The sequence below is a fragment of the Mauremys mutica genome, chromosome 4, assembly GCF_020497125.1.
Source record: "Mauremys mutica isolate MM-2020 ecotype Southern chromosome 4, ASM2049712v1, whole genome shotgun sequence".
Classification (NCBI taxonomy): domain Eukaryota; kingdom Metazoa; phylum Chordata; order Testudines; family Geoemydidae; genus Mauremys; species Mauremys mutica.
The window spans coordinates 132,058,143-132,075,863 of NC_059075.1; the positions used below are offsets into that span (position 1 = coordinate 132,058,143).

At 56.6% G+C, this 17,721-nt stretch overlaps 1 protein-coding gene across 2 annotated transcripts in view; it reads left to right on the forward strand.

Moving 5' to 3' along the window:
* Positions 1-17,425, forward strand: part of FGD2 (FYVE, RhoGEF and PH domain containing 2) — a 43,755-nt gene extending 26,330 nt beyond the window's left edge. For both annotated transcript variants that reach the window (XM_045012388.1, XM_045012389.1), the window contains exons 8-18: positions 4,900-5,038; positions 6,539-6,597; positions 8,499-8,645; positions 9,386-9,478; positions 11,003-11,082; positions 11,168-11,198; positions 11,787-11,879; positions 12,305-12,436; positions 12,768-12,914; positions 15,664-15,807; positions 15,992-17,425. In XM_045012388.1, coding sequence (XP_044868323.1) covers positions 4,900-5,038; positions 6,539-6,597; positions 8,499-8,645; positions 9,386-9,478; positions 11,003-11,082; positions 11,168-11,198; positions 11,787-11,879; positions 12,305-12,436; positions 12,768-12,914; positions 15,664-15,807; positions 15,992-16,228 — 1,302 coding nt within the window. In that variant the 3' untranslated portion in view covers positions 16,229-17,425. The remainder of the gene's footprint in view (positions 1-4,899; positions 5,039-6,538; positions 6,598-8,498; positions 8,646-9,385; positions 9,479-11,002; positions 11,083-11,167; positions 11,199-11,786; positions 11,880-12,304; positions 12,437-12,767; positions 12,915-15,663; positions 15,808-15,991) is intronic.
* Positions 17,426-17,721: the final 296 nt, after the last annotated feature.

The window sequence follows — 17,721 nt, forward strand, 5'->3', positions numbered from 1 at the left end:
TCGGTCGAAGTCCCGGTACCGTTCGTCATCGTGCTACCGGTCGCACTCCCGGCGTCGCACCAGGTCCCGATCGCCGTCGCATCGGCACCGACAAAGGTCTCCATCCCGGCACCGTTCCCGGCACCGTTCCCCGCGCAGCCACTCCCGGCACCGCAGGTCCGGCTCCCGGTCGAGCTCCCGGCACCGGTCGAGCTCCCGGCACCGCGGCTCCCGTTGGTCTCGGTCACCGTCCCGGTACCGTGAAAGCCGGCACCGATCCCCGGCACCGTCCGGGGCCGGACTGCCTCGGTCGGCGGCGCACTCCATCAGCGCCTCGGCACCGCCATGGCCATCCCGCTCTGCATCGGTCACCTCCGCAGTGGATGGCACTGCCCACCTTCCGCCTACCCCACAAGGTCACCCTCAAGGGGCACAACAGTGGGGCTTCTGGGTGCCGTGGGCCCAGTACGAGACTCAGGGGGTGCCATTGCCCCCAAGAGCCCCTGCTTCCGAGCGCAGGGTACCAGAGGCGACGGTTAGCCGACCGCCCCCTTCTCCTACACGTGAGCAGCCCGACCCACCCGACGAGCAGCCCGCAGGTCCTTCCACAGAGGTCACTGTCCCGGGCTTGTCTTCATCGTCCTCACCGGACGAGGCGGTGGCCGGAGCCTCTGCCAAGGAGCCTCCGCCTATCGATCTGAAGGCCCACCAAGACCTTCTTCGCCGCGTGGCGACGGCTATGGCTCTCCAGGTGGCGGAGGTTCAGGAGGACGAGGACCCTATCACTAGTGTCGTCGGGTCCGAGGCTCCCGTCCGAGTGGCGTTACCTTTTGTGTGAACAATTCAGAAGAACGCCGCCGCACTTTGGCAGATGCCTGCGTCCATCCCTCCTACGGCTCGGGGGGTTGAGCGCAAGTATTCAGTCCCCCCCACGGGCTATGAGTATCTATATACTCACCCAACCCCGGACTCGTTAGTTGTCCAGTTGGTCAACGACCGGGAGAGGCACGGTCAACCTGCCCCGGCGCCGAAGTCGAAAGACGCGCAGCGAATGGACCTGTTAGGCCGCAAGGTCTACTCGGCGGGCGGTCTACAAATGCGCATCGCCAACCAGATGGTCCTCCTTGCCAGGTACGTCTTTGACATCATGACGTCCCTGGCAAAGTTTACGGAGCTCCTGCCGACAGCCTCCCGCCAGGAGTTCTCGGCGATGTTGGACGAAGGGAAAAAATCGTCCAGGTCCTCCATCACGGCCGCCCTCGACGCCGCGGACTCGGGAGCTCGGACCTTGGCCTCTGGCGTGACGATGCGGCGCATCTCCTGGCTCCAGTCCTCCACCCTGCCACCAGAAGTGCAATATACATTACAGGACCTGCCTTTTGACACTCAGGGTCTCTTTTCCGAGAAGACTGATTCCCGGATCCAGACCCTGAAGGACGGTCGAGTTGCCATCCGCACCCTAGGGATGCACACGCCGGCTCCACAGCGCAGGTCCTTCCAGCAACAACCCGCCCGGTCTTTCCCTCAACAGCGGGAAGGCCCCGCAAGGCTCCAAGCAGGCCTTTTGATGGGACGCCCGAGGACGGCCCATCACTCTCCCTACCGGATCCTACCCCTTTATTTTACAACCGCCTTTCCCATTTCTTTTCGGCGTGGTCCCAATTAACAACAGACAACTGGGTGCTTCAAACAGTCCAGTCGGGATACCGCCTTCAATTTGTTTCGCCCCCACCTTCCCACCCACCCTCCCTGTCCCTCTTCAGGGACCCCTCTCACGAGCAAGTCCTCTTACAAGAGGTCCAGACTCTGTTGAGCGTGGGTCCCATAGAAGCAGTGCCTCAAGACAGGCGAGGCAGGGGATTCTATTCCCGCTATTTTCTCATCCCCAAAGCGAAAGGAGGGCTACGTCCTATCCTGGACCTTCGCGGGTTGAACAAGTACCTGCTCAAGCCCAAGTTTCGCATGGTCACCCTGGGGACCATCATTCCCTCTCTGGATCCGGGAGACTGGTTTGCCGCCCTCGACATGAAGGATGCCTACTTCCATGTCGCGATCTATCCTCCTCATCGACGTTACCTCCGGTTTGTGGTCAACGACGCCCACTACCAGTTCGCCGTGTTACCATTCGGGCTCTCCACCGCACCGAGGGTGTTTACCAAATGCATGGCAGTGGTTGCCGCAGCCCTCCGCCATTGTCGGATACATGTCTACCCGTATCTCGACGACTGGCTGGTTCGCGGACAGTCTCGACGGCTGGTAATGGACCAGATGACAGACATACTGTCCCTCTTCCGGCGACTCGGTCTTCTCATCAACACCGAGAAGTCCACCTTGCTCCCGTCGCAGCGAGTGGAGTTCATTGGGGCGATCCTCGACTCCTCATTGGCCCGGGCCTGCCTGCCGCACTCTCGCCACCAGACGATGGTCTCCCTCATCCGGTTCCTCATCTCTTTCCCAACCACGACGGTGCGCTCCTGCCTCCGCCTCCTGGGCCACATGGCATCATGCACGTACGTCACCACGTACGCGCGGCTCCACCTCCGCCCATTCCAGTCTTGGCTCGCGTCGGTGTACCGGCCGCATCGAGATCCCATCGATATGGTGGTCACAGTCTCCAGGCCGACCCTCGAGTCCCTCAACTGGTGGCTAGACCCGGAGGTTGTCTGTGCGGGAGTCCCGTTCCATCCGCCTCGCCCGTCCGCCACTCTGACCACGGATGCCTCAGCGCTCGGTTGGGGAGCACACCTGGGCGGCCTTCACACCCAAGGTCTGTGGTCGACCCAGGAGCTCGCTCTGCACATCAATGCACGCAAGCTGCGAGCGATCCGTCTGGCCTGTCGCACCTTCTGCACCCACCTGCAAGGCCGCTGTGTGACAGTGTTCACGGACAATACATCAGCAATGTTCTACGTGAACAAACAGGGCGGAGCCCGCTCCTCCCTCCTCTGCAAGGAGGCGATGCTCCTGTGGGACTTCGGCGTGACCCACTCGATTCACCTAGAAGCGTCCTTTCTTCCGGGAGTCCAGAACACGCTGGCCGACCATCTCAGCAGGTCGTTCTTCTCCCACGAGTGGTCTCTCTGTCCCGACCTCGTGCACACAATTTTCCAGAGGTGGGGGTTTCCCCGGATAGACCTATTCGCCTCCAAGGCGAACAGGAAGTGCCACCTGTTCTGCTCGTTCCGGGGTCACGCGCCGGACTCCCTGTCGGACGCCTTCCTGTATTCCTGGAGGGATCACCTTCTCTACGCCTTCCCTCCGTTCCCGCTCGTCCACCGAGTGTTGCAGAAGCTTCGCAGGGACAGAGCCACCGTCATTCTCGTAGCTCCGGCCTGGCCGAGGCAACATTGGTACTCCCTGCTGCTCGAGCTCTCCGTTCGGGATCCCATCCCCCTTCCGTTGTGGCCGGACCTCATCACACAGGACTTCGGCAGACTCCGCCATCCGAGCCTGCAGTCCCTCCATCTTACAGCTTGGTACCTGAGTGGTTGACCCACGCAGAAAGGGGCTGTTCGGCGGCGGTGCAGCAAATCCTGCTAGAGAGCAGAAAGCCTTCCACTCGCTCCACCTATCTGGCGAAGTGGAAGCGGTTCGCACTCTGGTCGTGACCATCGAGGCCTTAATCCCTTCGTAGTCCCTGTCCCTACCATCCTGGACTACCTCTGGTACCTGAAGGGGCAGGGTCTTGCGGTCTCCTCCTTAAGAGTTCACCTGGCAGCAGTGTCCGCCTTTCGGCCATCCGTGGAAGGTCAGTCCATCTCCAACCAGATGGTTTCCCGCTTCCTTAAAGGCCTGGACCACTTATACCCGCCGGGGCGGCATCCTGCCCCGACCTGGGATTTGAACCTCGTGCTGGCCAAGCTGATGGGTCCCCCCTTCGAGCCCTTGACCACGTGCTCCCTGCTCTACCTCTCTTGGAAGACAGCCTTCCTTGTTGCCATTACATCCGCGAGGCGAGTCTCTGAGCTCCGCGCTCTAACTGTTAGCCCGCCATACACCGTCTTCCACGGGGACAAGGTGCAGCTTCGACCACACCCGGCCTTCCTCCCAAAGGTGGTGTCGCCCTTCCACCTCAACCAGGAGATCTTCCTCCCGGTCTTCTTCCCGAAGCCGCATGCCTCGCCTCGGGAACAACAGCTGCACACCCTCGACGTCCGCAGGGTGCTTGCTTTTTACATCGAGCGGACGAAGCCCTTCCGGCGTTCGCCCCAGCTGTTCGTAGCTGTGGCTGACCGCATGAAAGGCGAGCCGATCTCCTCCCAACGGATCTCCTCCTGGGTCACAGCGTGTATCCGGACCTGCTACGAGCTGGCTCGCGTGCCACCATGCCGCTTCACCGCTCACTCCACGAGAGCGTACGCCTCGTCGGCCGCCTTCCTGGCCCATGTCCCCATCCAGGACATCTGTCGAGCGGCCACCTGGTCTTCGGTCCACACCTTCGCCTCCCACTACGCGTTGGTGCAGCAGTCTCGAGACGACGCAGCCTTCGGCTCCGCGGTATTACACTCCGCCACGTCTCACTCCGACCCCACCGCCTAGGTAAGGCTTGGGAATCACCTGACTGGAATGCATAGGAGCAATCACTCAAAGAAGAAAAGACGGTTACTCACCGTTGTAACTGTTGTTCTTCGAGATCTGTTGCTCCTATCCATTCCAGACCCGCCCTCCTTCCCCACTGTCGGAGTAGCCGGCAAGAAGGAACTGAGGAGCGGACGGGCCGGCTGGGGTATATAACAGGCGCCATAGCGGCGCCACTCCAGGAGGCGCCAGCCGGCCCGCCGGAGTTGCTAGGGTAAAAAGTTCCGAGATGCCGTGCACGCGCGGTGCGCACACCTGACTGGAATGGATAGGAGCAACACATCTCGAAGAACAACAGTTACAACGGTGAGTAACCGTCTTTTCTTTGCTGTCCCTTTCCAGAAGAGGGAAGTCTGTGCTAACTTGACCCTGCAGCACCACATGCTGGAGCCGGTACAGAGGATCCCACGCTATGAACTCCTGCTGAAGGATTACGTCCGGAAATTACCTCCAGAGTCACCAGACAGGCATGACGCAGAGAGTAAGAGCTCACCCTGGGGGCATGGGCCAGTTGTGGGGCTGGGAGTCAGGAGACATGGGGTCTAGTGGCAGCTCTGCAAGTGCCCCTCTGCACAATGCGGGTAGTGACATTTATCCCCCTTTGTGAGACGCTTTGAGATCCTCAGATAAAGGGGCAGGACAACTACAGTCCCTCCAGTGGACGTCTCTGGAAGACCTGAAGTGACTCAGACCAGGGGTTCACTAGCTAGGATGCCCTAGAACTGGCGCCGCTAACCACAATTCCAAATGTCTTGTGATGTTCTCCTTGGCCCACTCCGTAGCAAGAACACAGAGAATCAGACGGCAGGTGTAACCTGCTTCCTGGACCTGCCTAGCTGACATCTAGTGCCAGGGACCAGCGTTTAGCTCCTTAAAGTCAAATCACCCAAGTGATCGACGTTGTCTTCGGTAGCGTCACTTGAGCGTGATGACTCCAGCCTGTCTTCTTCAGGGTGTGGAAGGGCTGTTGCTAGAGAGATGAGGCCAGCAGGTGCAAGATGCTGTGATTTTTGGTGCCTGGTTTGAGACACCTCTGATTGTCAGATTGTTCTGAGCCTCTGCGGTTCCCACTGACTTCAGCTGGAGCAGAGGGGCCGTCAGCAGGAATAGGAAAGCTGTGTTCACCTTAGCAATCCCCGATGGCCCAGGAGGCAAAGGTATTCCTATTACCAAGCTGTGGCCTCCCAGGACGTCACTGTGCGGCACACCCCGGCCACTTCACAAAGTTGAGCAGTTCTGATTCCATCCAGTAGAGGGCAGTGGTGAGACACCCACATTCTCAGCGGACTTCGGCTGTATTAGTAGGAGCATTATCGAGGGAAGTGATCATTCCCCTCTATTCAGCACTGGTGAGTCCACACCTGGAGTATTGCGTCCAGTTTTGGCCCCCCCACTACAGAAAGGATGTGGACAAATTGGAGAGAGTCCAGTGGAGGGAAAGAAAATAATCAGGAGGCTGGAGCACATGACTTACGAGGAGAGGCTGAGGAAACTGGGGTTATTTAGTCTGCAGAAGAGAAAAATGAGGGGGGATTTGATAGCAGCCTTCAACTACCTGAAGGGGGGTTCCAAAGAGGATGGATCTTGGCTGTTCTCAGTGGTGGCAGATGACAGAACAAGGAGTAATGGTCTCAAGTTGCAGTGAGGGAGGTCTAGGTTGGATATTAGGAAACACTATTTCACTAGGAGGATGGTGAAGCACTGGAATGGGTTACCTAGGGAGGTGGTGGAATCTCCATCCTTAGAGGTTTTTAAGGTCAGGCTTGACAAAGCCCTGGCTGCGATGATTTAGTTGGGAATTGGTCCTGCTTTTAGCAGGGGGTTGGACTAGATGACCTCCTGAGGTCCCTTCCAACCCTGATATTCTATGATTCTATGATTCGCCTCTGCACTGTACTGTTGGGAAAAATGAAAGGCGCCTCCCCCAACCTAGTCCCTTTGGGGATTCTAAGCCCTTGTTCCCCTTCTCTTCTCATTGCAGAAGCCCTGGAAATGATTTTCTCTGCAGCCAAACACTCAAATGCGGCCATTGCAGAAATGGTGAGTACCAGCCCTCACGCTGCTGTTATTTATGATTTGTATCATGCTAGCTCCTGGATTCCCCCCAGCCAGAGACCAGGGCCCCACTGTGCGAGACGCTGTCCATATATGTAACAGAGTGCGCCCTGACCATATTCCACTCCCAAGAGCCCATGCTGGAACAGGGAGGGTCTCATGGGTACAGGGCTGCCCAAACCCTACCTACCATGGGTCTTTAAATGTCCTCCATCACTGCAATATCTGAGCATTTCCCAATCATTCTGCTCACGACCCCCCTGGGAGGCAGGGCAGGGCTGTTATCCCCATTGTACAGGTGGGGAATTGAGGCACAGAGAGACTAAGGGATTAGCCTAAGGTCACACAGTGAGTCTGTGGCAGAGCAGGGAATTGTCCTGATCCTCTGTGTCCCAAGCTAGTGTCCTAACAGCTAGACCATCCTGCTTCCCAGGAGGCCAATCAGGGAATACGTGGTGTAGCGGTTAAAGAAGAACCGGGGTCATGAGAGAGAGATTCTATTTGTGACCTGCTATGTGACCTCGCTCCCCTTCTGTGTGCCTCAGTTTCTTTATATGTCAAAGAGGGTGATAATCCCTTAGCTGTGTCTCCTGAGGTTGTGAGGTTTGATTCATTAATGGTGGTTAAAGTGCTTTGAGATCCTCGGATGGAAGGCAACAGGGAAATGCAAAGTATTACGGGCTCAATGCAGGAATCACTGTATGATGTTCTCTGGCCTGTGCTATGCAGGAGATCAGATTAGACCAGAATGGTTCTGTCTGGCCTTGAAGTCTATTATTTCCCAGCAGCCCTCGTGCTGTTCCCAGTTGGTATGTAAATGTCACACTGGTCTCTGAGAGACAAGGCGGGTGAGATGGTATCTTTGATTGGGCCCACTTGTGTTGCCGAGAGGGACATGCTTTCAAGCTTACACAGAGCTCTTCTTCGGGTCTCTCTAATGTCCTGGGACCAGCACCACTGCAGCAACACTGCAAACACTTGTTTCTGCCCGTAGGTGTATAGCGGTTGCTTCTGGCTCAGAAAACTGGCAGCACATGAGCCTTTATGCTGCAGTGATAGGGAGTGTGTGGGCAGCCACATTGTAAGGCTCATTAGCCTGCATCTGAAGCATCCTTGTATTCTCAGGTCCTCAGATGGTATAATTCAGTGGAGCTAGGTCGATTTATACCAGCTCAGGATCTGGCTCCAGATTTCTGTGTAGACAGTATTGGAAGCTGCTCTCAGAACGGGTTAAGGAGAAATCAGTCCCAGCCCAGCCTGTGCAGGCTGTGTGCTAAGACATGGAACCCCTGCGTTCTGAGGTAGGCACGAGCCGCCTGTGCCTAGGGAAAGAGAAACCTGCTTGAGCTGGGGTCTGAAACGGATATGCTGGTCCAGAAAGATCCAACCCATCCCATCTGTCTGGAGTGAGTGGCCAGCTCCATGTGGCCAGAACAGGAGGGAGACATCCTGCCTTGCCAGATCGGGGGTAGGCTGTAGTTCCCTGGCCGAAGTGAAGGAGAAACCCAACCTGCCCTGGTTCTGGGGTGTCCAACCTCTTCCTTAGAGATCCTCCTGCGAGGGGAGGAGACGTTGAATGCCAAGGTGGTAGATTTGGGGTGTTTTTTCTCCCTCTCCCCATCACTGGATCCTTTTCCTCCTCTTCTCCATTGGCCCAATCCTGCTGACTTCTCAGTGCCTCCTGCACTGTGCTGAGCACTGCCGATTCCTAGGACAAACAAAGGAAGTCGTGGCACTCAGCACCTCTAGGATGGAGCCCAAGGTCAGTGGCTGCTGAGGGTAAGGCTCAGCACCTTGCAGCATCTTGCAGCATCAGCACCTTGCAGCATCAGCCCCTACCCAGTGTTTTTCCTCTCTCACCCCCCTCTGTTTTCTTGGCTCCCCAGGAGCGTTTGCAGAACCTCTGGGAGGTGTATCAAAGGCTGGGGCTGGAAGATGATATCGTCGACCCTTCCAACGAGCTCATTAAGGAGGGCCCCATTCAGAAAATCTCCTTCCGCAACAACACCACATCGGAGAAGTATCTCTTCCTGGTAGGAGGGCGGCTGGGCCAGCCGAGGCGGGGTGGGAGGGCAGGGGAGGAAAGGAGAGGGTCAGCAGCACTACGAAGCAGAAGGCCGTTTCTGTGCAGAGGATCAATGGAAGAGGACAGGCCTGAGGGAAGAGAGAGAACAGAGAACCCTGACCGCTTGCAGGCTTGGCCGTGCTGGAGACTGTGAGCCTGATGTCCCCGCTGCTGCAGTCCCAATGTCCAGAGCAGCCCGGGTGCATGGACTGTACAGATCTGGGAGTGTTGGACACCCACCATGCCCAGGGGTAAATGGCACCATAAGGGGCAAAGCATGGAGGTCCGGGCCCTTTGCTTCCAGAGCCTCTGGTCCCCCAGACAAGTGAACCCTTCGGTTGCTCAGACAGTGCTTTGGAAATCCCTTGTCTTTGCGGGGAGTGTGGGCGGTGTTGGGGGGGAGAGCAGACGAGCCATTTGGGCTGATTATTTTTGAAGGACCCTAAATGAGTTCAGCACTCAATTCCATTGGGATTTCGGCACCTAACTCCATAGGCTCCTTTGAACCCCACTCCCCACCCCCAGCACTGGTACCTGTAGATCCAGAGCATGTGCTGCCAAACGCTGTTTGTTGGACATTTGCCCTGGGCGCCTGCAGATCCTGACTGGCGCTGCCAGAGGATGGTGGCCCAGTCCTGCCCTGCCCGTGCTCAGTGTACCATTGCTGCGTTCTCCCCTCCAGCGGCTCACATCTGCTTCCTCACTCAGTTCAACAACATGCTGCTGTTCTGCGTGCCGAAGGTCATCCAGGTGGGGGCGGAGTTCCAGGTGCGCTGGCGGATCGACGTGGAGGGCATGAAGGTCAGACAACCTTTACACGTTATTATCGCTTACATTTATACAGGGAGCGGCTTCCCCCCCACCCCAGAGCACCACTAAAAGGCAGCCACCTCTGGGGTGGAACATGGCTGCTGTTTAATAGGGCGCAGCAACACTGTATGACAGGAAGTGAAGAACAACTCTGTGTCCAGTGGAAACTATAGGAAGGGGTTGAGGGAAGCAGAATGTGATTTGGCCAGGGCAGCTGGTCTAACGCTTGTGAAAACATTCCCAAGCGACCAGGGCCTTGAATTTCCACCTCCCCTGAAAGAGCACCTCCCTAGTAGCACGACACGCACTGCTGACACAGAGGGAAGAGCGCCTCCTGCTGCATTGCCCACTCTACTTTCTGGAGCACTTGGGGTTTTTTTCTTCTCCCTTTCACGTCCCTCGTGCAAATACTGCCAGGTGTGACCCTGCTTAGCTCCCGGTATCTAAGATCAAATCCTGCGCTGTTATGGTGTACAGCAGCTCCCTGCAGACTCAGGGCATGGCTACACTTGCAGATGTAGAGCACTTTGAGTTAAACCAGCCTTTGTAGAGTGCAGTAGGGAAAGCGCTGCAGTCTGTCCACACTGACAGCTTCAAGCGCACTGGTGTGGCCACATTTGCGGCACTTGCAGCGGCTTTGGGAGCAGTGCATTATGGGCAGCTATCCCAGCATGCAAGTGACTGGAAATGGGGGTGGGGTGAGATGGAGTGTGACAGGGAGTGTGCAGTGTGTATGTGGGGGGAGAGAGAGTGGGTTTTTGGGGGGCTGAGAGCATGTCAGCATGCTGTCTTGTAAGTTCAGACATCAGCAGACCCTCCCTCGCCGCCTCTCTCTCTCACACACAGCATTCCACACTAATGGTTGCTTTGTCTCAGAGCAGATAAGCAGCCGGCTGTCAGAAACGGAGCTTTCAAACGGCATATCCGCATTCCTACAGCGAGTTCAAAACAATGACACGGGTGGCCACTTGACTTAAGGGGATTATGGGACGTTTCTGGAGGCTGATCAGAGCACAGTAATGCAACACCTCATTCACACTGGCACCGCGGCGCTCCAGAAGGGGCACAGCAAACGTTATTCCACTCACCGAGGTGGAGTACCAGCAACACTGTAGCCACGAAGTCAGAGCGCTCTACATGCCTTGCCAGTGTGGACGGGGAGTGAGCTAGTGCGCCCGGGGCTCCTTTAATGCTCTGTAACTCGCAAGTGTAGCCAAGCCCTCAGAGCAGGCCTTCCTGGAGCTACGTCCAGAGAGCAGCAAAGAGAGTTCTTCGGAGCCACAGTCAGCAGTGTCCATAGGGGTATGTTCAACCTGTGCTTGGGCCCTGAATCCGTGGACTTAGAGCCACGGCATAGACCATACGCACTTAGAGCCCTCGCAGCCACCGGGTGTCTGTACAGCTGAGAGGGAGACCCAGACTGGACCTTCTCCGGGGCTGGGGGGCTGTTGGGGTGTAGGCTTTGATCTGCCTCTGGCTCTAGTTCTAATGTTCCTGTCCCTCCCCGGATTCCAGGTGCGGGTACTGAAGGATGTGGAATTCCCTCACTCCTTCCTGGTCTCGGGGAAGCAGCGGTCGCTGGAACTGCAAGCCAGGTAAGGGAGCGAGGGGCCCTCCTTCTCCAGCCCCAGCTGAGGAGCCCAGGGCCGTGCTCTAACCGCTGTCTCCCCTTTGGCACAGGTCGCAGGAGGAGATGAACGCCTGGATAAAGGTACGACTGCGCGCCGCAGCCCCTGGTCCCTGGCGGGGGTGGTGGTGGAGGAAGTCATGTGATTTTAAATATGGAGGTACAGACTCTCCTCCGGTGGGTCCCAATCCCTGCTCTGCCTCTGCAGGTGGGACGGGTTCCTTGCGCGCAGGCTCTGGTTTGCAACGGGCAGGGCAGGCGGTGGAGGGGCTGTGCTGGGATCTGCATCAGTAGGGTGGCGTGGAGCCGTGCTCCAGGCTGGTCTCCTCCATGGCAGTGCAAAGGGGTGGTTTTGGGAAGGTGTGGTGGCTTTCTGCGCTGGTGTGTTGCTCTCTGGGGGAGGAGTCCACCCCCCACCAATCCTGCATCGGTTCCCTGGCCAAGCCCCACTTAATCAGGTGTAGTGCCAGGGCCCAGAATTTAAGTGCCCGTGGCCCCTGCAATCCATGGTCTCTTCTGTGGCAGCCTCCAAGGGGGCCAGTTGGTGCCAAAAGTGGAGGTGGTATTTGCACTCCCACAGGCAACTGGCCTGAGACCAGCTGCTCACGGAATTGGGCTGCCGTTGGGATGGGCTGTGACAGCCCTAACCCCGCGCCCCGCTTTGTTCCCCAGGCCTTCCAGGACGCCATTGCCAAGAAAGAGAAGCAGAGCGAGAGCTTCAAGACAGCAGTTCACGGGCCTGATGGGGAGGACCAGGAATTTGCTGTAAGCCTGCCCCCGCCCCCCAGTCCTGTGGCTACTAGCTGCTCCAGGCTAAGGCTCTCGGAGCATCCTTTTACCCTCATGAAGCCCTGAAGAGCTGGGGAGTCCAGTGGGGATGGGCAAGCTTCCCGCTTCGCCCCGCGGGGTAGGAGCAGAGAACGGCTGGAGGCAGAGGAAGGGTGGGCTCGCGGGGAGAGAGGTTGCATTATGGTCATCAGGTTCCTTTCATGACGGCTGAATCTGGGCCAGGATTTCGGGAGACTCCGTGTGGTGACACTAGGCAGCACAGGCTGGGAGCTAGAAAAACCCACAGGATCTGCCTGTCTCCAGCCACCTCAATAGAGAGTCCTCTTCATAGCCCCTGCGGCGCGTCCCGGCTCTGCTCCGCCGAGGTGACCGAGCTGTGCTCTCTCCTTTCCCCCGCGCAGTTCAAGTCGGAGGAGCTGGGCCGACGGGCCCCGCAGTGGGTGCGAGACAAGCTGGTGACCATGTGCATGCGCTGCAAGGAGCCGTTCAACGCCATCACGCGCAGGAGGCACCACTGCCGGGCCTGTGGCTACGTGAGTGACCCCACTGCCTCCTTGTAGGCCCAGCCCTTTGGAGGGGCCAGCGAGGGGTCTGCCTCCCCGCCCCCTGCACAGGCAGAGGTCACACACTGCCCTTCGGAGTGGGCAGAGGAGGGAGAATAAAGCCCCTCGGTTTGGGGTGGGGGCAGCTAAGGGTCACCAGGAGAAGGAAAAACCCTTCCCCACAAGGATCCCCCACCAGGGGCTGGGAGATCACCTGTTCACTGGTGGCATGGGGAAAGAGGTGGGGGCTGTCCCTCAGGGCCCCACGGTGCCTGGCTCAGCCCCCACCCTGCCCCTGATCAGGGTCTCTCTCGGGGGGCAGGTGGTGTGCGCCCGGTGCTCCGATTACAGAGCTCCGCTGCAGTACGACGGGAACCGGCCCAACCGCGTCTGCCTGGAGTGTTACGTCTTCCTGACGGGGCATCTGCTGCCCGAGGAGCGAGAGGGGAAGCACAAGGGGATCCTGGAGGTGAGGCTGCAGCCAGGGAGGCCTCTTGCTCTGCAGTCTGTCTCTGGTTTCTTCCACGGCTGCCCCTTTCCAGCCCTGCCCGCTTCCCGCCCCGGGGTCTCTGGCCTGCTCCCTCCCTCCTGCAGGGGAGTCCGCGGCTACGTCAGCCCAGCTGGGTTCATGTCAGGCACAGCACTCCCACACTGTTGTGGCGGTCACCAAGTGGGGTGCTTTGGTGAACTGCCCCTTGCCTCTGGGAAGCCCTGACCAGGGGATTTCATTGGGCCCGTCTGCCCACAAATCTGCGGGGGGTGTGTGTGCGTTTTGCCTTTGTGTTCCCTGCATTACAAACGCAGGGATCGTGCTTGTCCCACCCACGGTGCAACATGGGTTAATCATTAGAGCGGGGGCCTGGCAGGCGGGAGTCCTGGGCTTTCTTCCTGCCTTTGCCACTGGCCTTGGGCACCTGTGAGCTGCTGGTGCTCATCACCAGCCACATTTAAGTCAGTGGGAGTCTGGAGTGCTTAGCGCCTCTAGAAATCAGGCCAAGTGCCTCTCTGTGCCTCAGTTTTCCCATCTCTGTACATGAAGCCATTCACCTCTGAGTGCCCCAGATTCCCCAGTTATAAGGAGAGGGCAGGAATATTGACCTACTGCACGTCGGGGTTTGTGAGGCTTGTGAGCTCCTGATGGGGAGAAGGGGTGGCTGATTCTGTCCCTCCTGGATCACCGGGTTTTGCTGGCTTGTGGTGTTGCACACCCCCTCCTGCGGCTGCTTGGGCTGGAGTTAAGGTTGCATGGCGGGTGGTGTGACCCAGTGTTTCACATTTTGGAGCTGTCTTAGCCCTGGATGTTAAAGGCTTCCGCTCCTGGGGTGGGTCGCAAACCCCACAAGCCTTTCCTGGCTGCCATACCTTGGCTGTGACTTCCCAGGGGAAAGGAGAGTGTTCTGTCCATGGTGCTGAACTGAGGCTGGAGCAGAAAAATCCACCTCTGCCCCCACAAATCTCCACGCGAACAGACCCAGGCAGAGACACTGCCACACCCAGAGACACCACTGCTCATATGCAGACCCTCACCCCCATGTGCGCCTGCATTGACATGGCCACACATGACTGTTCGCACGCATTGACGGCCCCATGTGTGTGGAGACAAGGTGGGGAAGGCGATATCTTACTGGACCAGCTTCTGTTGGTGAGGGCGACAAGCTTTCGAACCACACAGAGCTCTGCTTCAAGTCTGGGAAACTGGCTCAGAGTGTCACAGCTCGATACAAGAGGGAACGGCTTGTTTAGCATAAGTAGTGACCACGTATTTCAAGGTATGTACCCACAGACACATGTACGCACGCATGCATTTGAACACAGAAGTATACACACATGTGCCCCTGCAGACACACGACTGCACCCATTCGTGGATAGCCACGCATAGGCAAACACAGATACATAGACGTGTGCGTGCCCATGAACACACAAATGTGGATGCAGCGGTTGTCCCACAGCTAATGGGATAGGCTCAGACCCGCTCCAACAGAGTAAGGTGCCTTTCACCTTAGGATCCATTCCAGACTAGCTCCCAGTGAGATGGTCAGATCTGGGCACTTGCCCTCTCCATGTTCCTCAAAACAGCCTGGATTTGCTCTTCTTGATTTATTCAGAGCCCTCTTTGACATGGTAACAGATACAAACCCACCCACCGAATTTGGATCTGAAGCTTGGTGGGACATGGCATGGCTGAGAAACAAGCGCAGTGATTTCAGGCACTCTCTGGTGCAGCAACCTCCCTGGAACCCCAGGGTCATGATCCTCCACGGTCCCCCTGTGTACTGTGCGTCCCAGGAGCTAAAACGCGTCAAGCTGGCCGGGTGCTTGTATGGGAGACCTCTGAGGAGTGTCCAGTAATGGGCTGCTGCTTCACTAGGTGGCACTCTGCTCTCCTAGTCAGTACTGAATGCAGTGCACCGGTGTGGCACTAGGGGGCGATGAGATGTCCAGGTTCCAGAATATGGATGAAAAACATCAATCCAAGGTGCTGCTCGATCATGCCCATTAAAACTCTCAGGCAGTGTTTAACAGGTGGGATGTTAGACCCAGCAGCCAGGCCATATTCCAGCAGGGACTGTTACATTCCACCAGCCTTTCGTTCCCCTCCCTGTTCCAACCGAAAATGGGATTTTCCACAACCCGTACAAAGCTCTCACGTTGCCATGCCGTGTTAAACAGCTGCTGCTTTCCACCCCAGAGATGGGTTCATTTCAGCTGTGGGTGAAACAATCCCTGTTGACTCTGTACATCGGTTTGCCAGGTGCTTTAGGACCCTAGAGGATAAAAAGTGCTTTATAAAGACAAACTGTGAGAACATAGGATTTGCCAGACTGGATCAGACCCTCTGTCCCATCTCGGACAATGGCCAGAACCAGATGTTTCAGAGAGAGGTGCAAACCTTTATAGTGGACAATATTGCTTATGCACTAAAGTGCCTATGAGGGATGCTTCTTCCTGACCTGAGGCAATGGCTGGCATGTGCCCTGAAGTGGGAGGGTTTATAACCCTTCTAAAATATTACCCTCTGTACTGTGGGTAGACACAAATGCCTAGCTCTCTTTGGAAACCTATTAAGCTTTTTGCCTCTGTGATATCATGTGGCAGTGAGTTCCACAGGTAAAACCTGCACTCTGCCTTTGTATTAGCTCACTAGGAAGCCACAGGGGAAGCCTGAATCCATGAGTGTGTGGAAGGATTATAAAGGGGGGTTGTTGGTTTCTTGGCAGAAAGAATCAGCGGAAATCTCGGGGCAGAGCCTGATGTGCAGTTTCCTGCAGCTGCTGGATAAGAACGGGAAAGGGGGAACGCGGGGCTGGTTCGTGATCCCACAGGACGACCCCCTGGTGCTGTATGTGTATGCCGCACCCCAGGTAGGTGAGGGCTTGGTTGGTTCTCCTATTGCATTTGTATTGAGACCCTGCTCGAGCCACAGCAGCCTGGCAATTCAGCTGAGTTGTGCAGCATAAAGCTGGTGCTGGCTGTCTCCACTGGGGGGAGGGAGCAAACGCTGACGCGAACAAGCCTGAGCCCCTGACTGTCCTTCCCTCCCTCCAGGATGTCAAGGCTCACACCTCCATCCCCCTGCTGGGCTACCAGGTGAAGGAGCCTCCCCAGAGTGACCCCCGTCACCTCTTCCAGCTGGTCCAGTCCAAGCAGACCTACACATTTGTGGCGGAGACGGAGGAGCTGAAGCAGCGCTGGATGAAGATCATGGAGCAGTCAGCCAGGGGCAATGCCTATCTCTCTGGAGAGGAGGAAGAGGACAATGACTCATTCGATGACCTGGAGTGATTGGGGCTCTCGGTGACCTCTTCTAGACTGTCTATGGATGACTCCAGTCCTTCATGTCGGAGAGCTCAGACAGTGTGATCTAGTGGTCACAGCAAAGTGACAGAGACTCAGGAGACCTGGGATCCTATCCTCAGTGCTGCCGCTCACTTGCTGTCAACTTGGGCGAGTCGCTGGACTTTTTTTTGTGCCTCAGTTCCCCCATCTATGCAGCGGGGATGAGGGTACTTACTAACCTTTGTAAATTGCTTTGAGGTCTATCAAGGCAGGGCAGCATAGCTCTTACTGTTCCCATTGCCCAGTCTGGGAGTACGTCTACACTGCAGAGGAAGGCGTGATTGCAGCAAGCAGTAAAAAGTAGTGTCGTTTGGCACCATGGGCGAGCAATCCAAGTATATAGCCAGGCTCCCTGGCAGACTAATACACGTGTTGCTAGCCCATGCCACTGTGTCTACATGGCTATTGTAAGCCGTGCTAGATAGATGGACAGGCTAGCTAGGTGTGCAGGCCAGTAAGCCTCTGTCTCAGGCAAAGACGGCTCAAGCTGCAGAGTTTGGATCCTGCGGAGAAGAAGCCATCTGCAAAATTCAGATGTGACAGGAGGGTGGGATTTGGATCCATGAGCAGAGCCTTTCTAGAGAATCTGACAAATGCCCCAGGATCCAGTGGGCAGTCCTCTTGGCTAATTAGCCATCCATTTCTTCATGGGAGGAGATGGCGGGAGGAGGGGAATGGGCTGGAGGAAGCTGGGGAAACAGACAAGGAAGGAGGCTGAGATGAGGGAGGTGCTGCTGGAGTCATGTGGGGGAGGGGTTGGGGGGGTGGAATTGGATGACCAAATAGAAGTGGGAAGAGATGGGACAGGGATGGGGGGCCACGGCAGGAGGTTCCTCCCATGATTAGCTTAACCCAGCCACTCCAGCTGGGTGGGAACCAGGTTTCCCGTCCTGTGACAGTTTTTCAAGAGATCAAAACATTTTCCTGCCCTGACTTGGGATGAAAAGTTGAAATCTTGAAAAATATTGTAAACCAAAAATGTGGAAGGGGGAAAAAATACCCCACCACCACTGCCCCCCTCCAAAAGCAATCGGTTCAGGTCAATCAACATGTTTTGTTCCACTTTGGACCATTTTTATCTTCTTACCTTTATTTTACTATCATTAGCTTGCATTTCAAACGAAAAGCTGCTTCAAACCAGAACTTTTGGTTTCGAAAATGTCCAAATGAAATGCGGTGACAGCTTTGAAACTGTTTGCCTTTTTTTTCTTTCTTCAACTTGAAAAAGTCGTGGAAACTGCCCCTTTCCCAGGAGAAGTTTTGGTTTCGACAAATTGGCGTTTTCTAGTGAAAAACGTTTCACTGGAAAATTCCCAACCAGTTCGTCCTCCCATCTTCCAGTGAGAGCACTGGTAGAATTGCAGTTCTAATGGGTGATCCGTCATTCCACCGGTTGCCACCAGAGAGCAGTAAAACCTAACTGTTCTGCTGCACTTGGG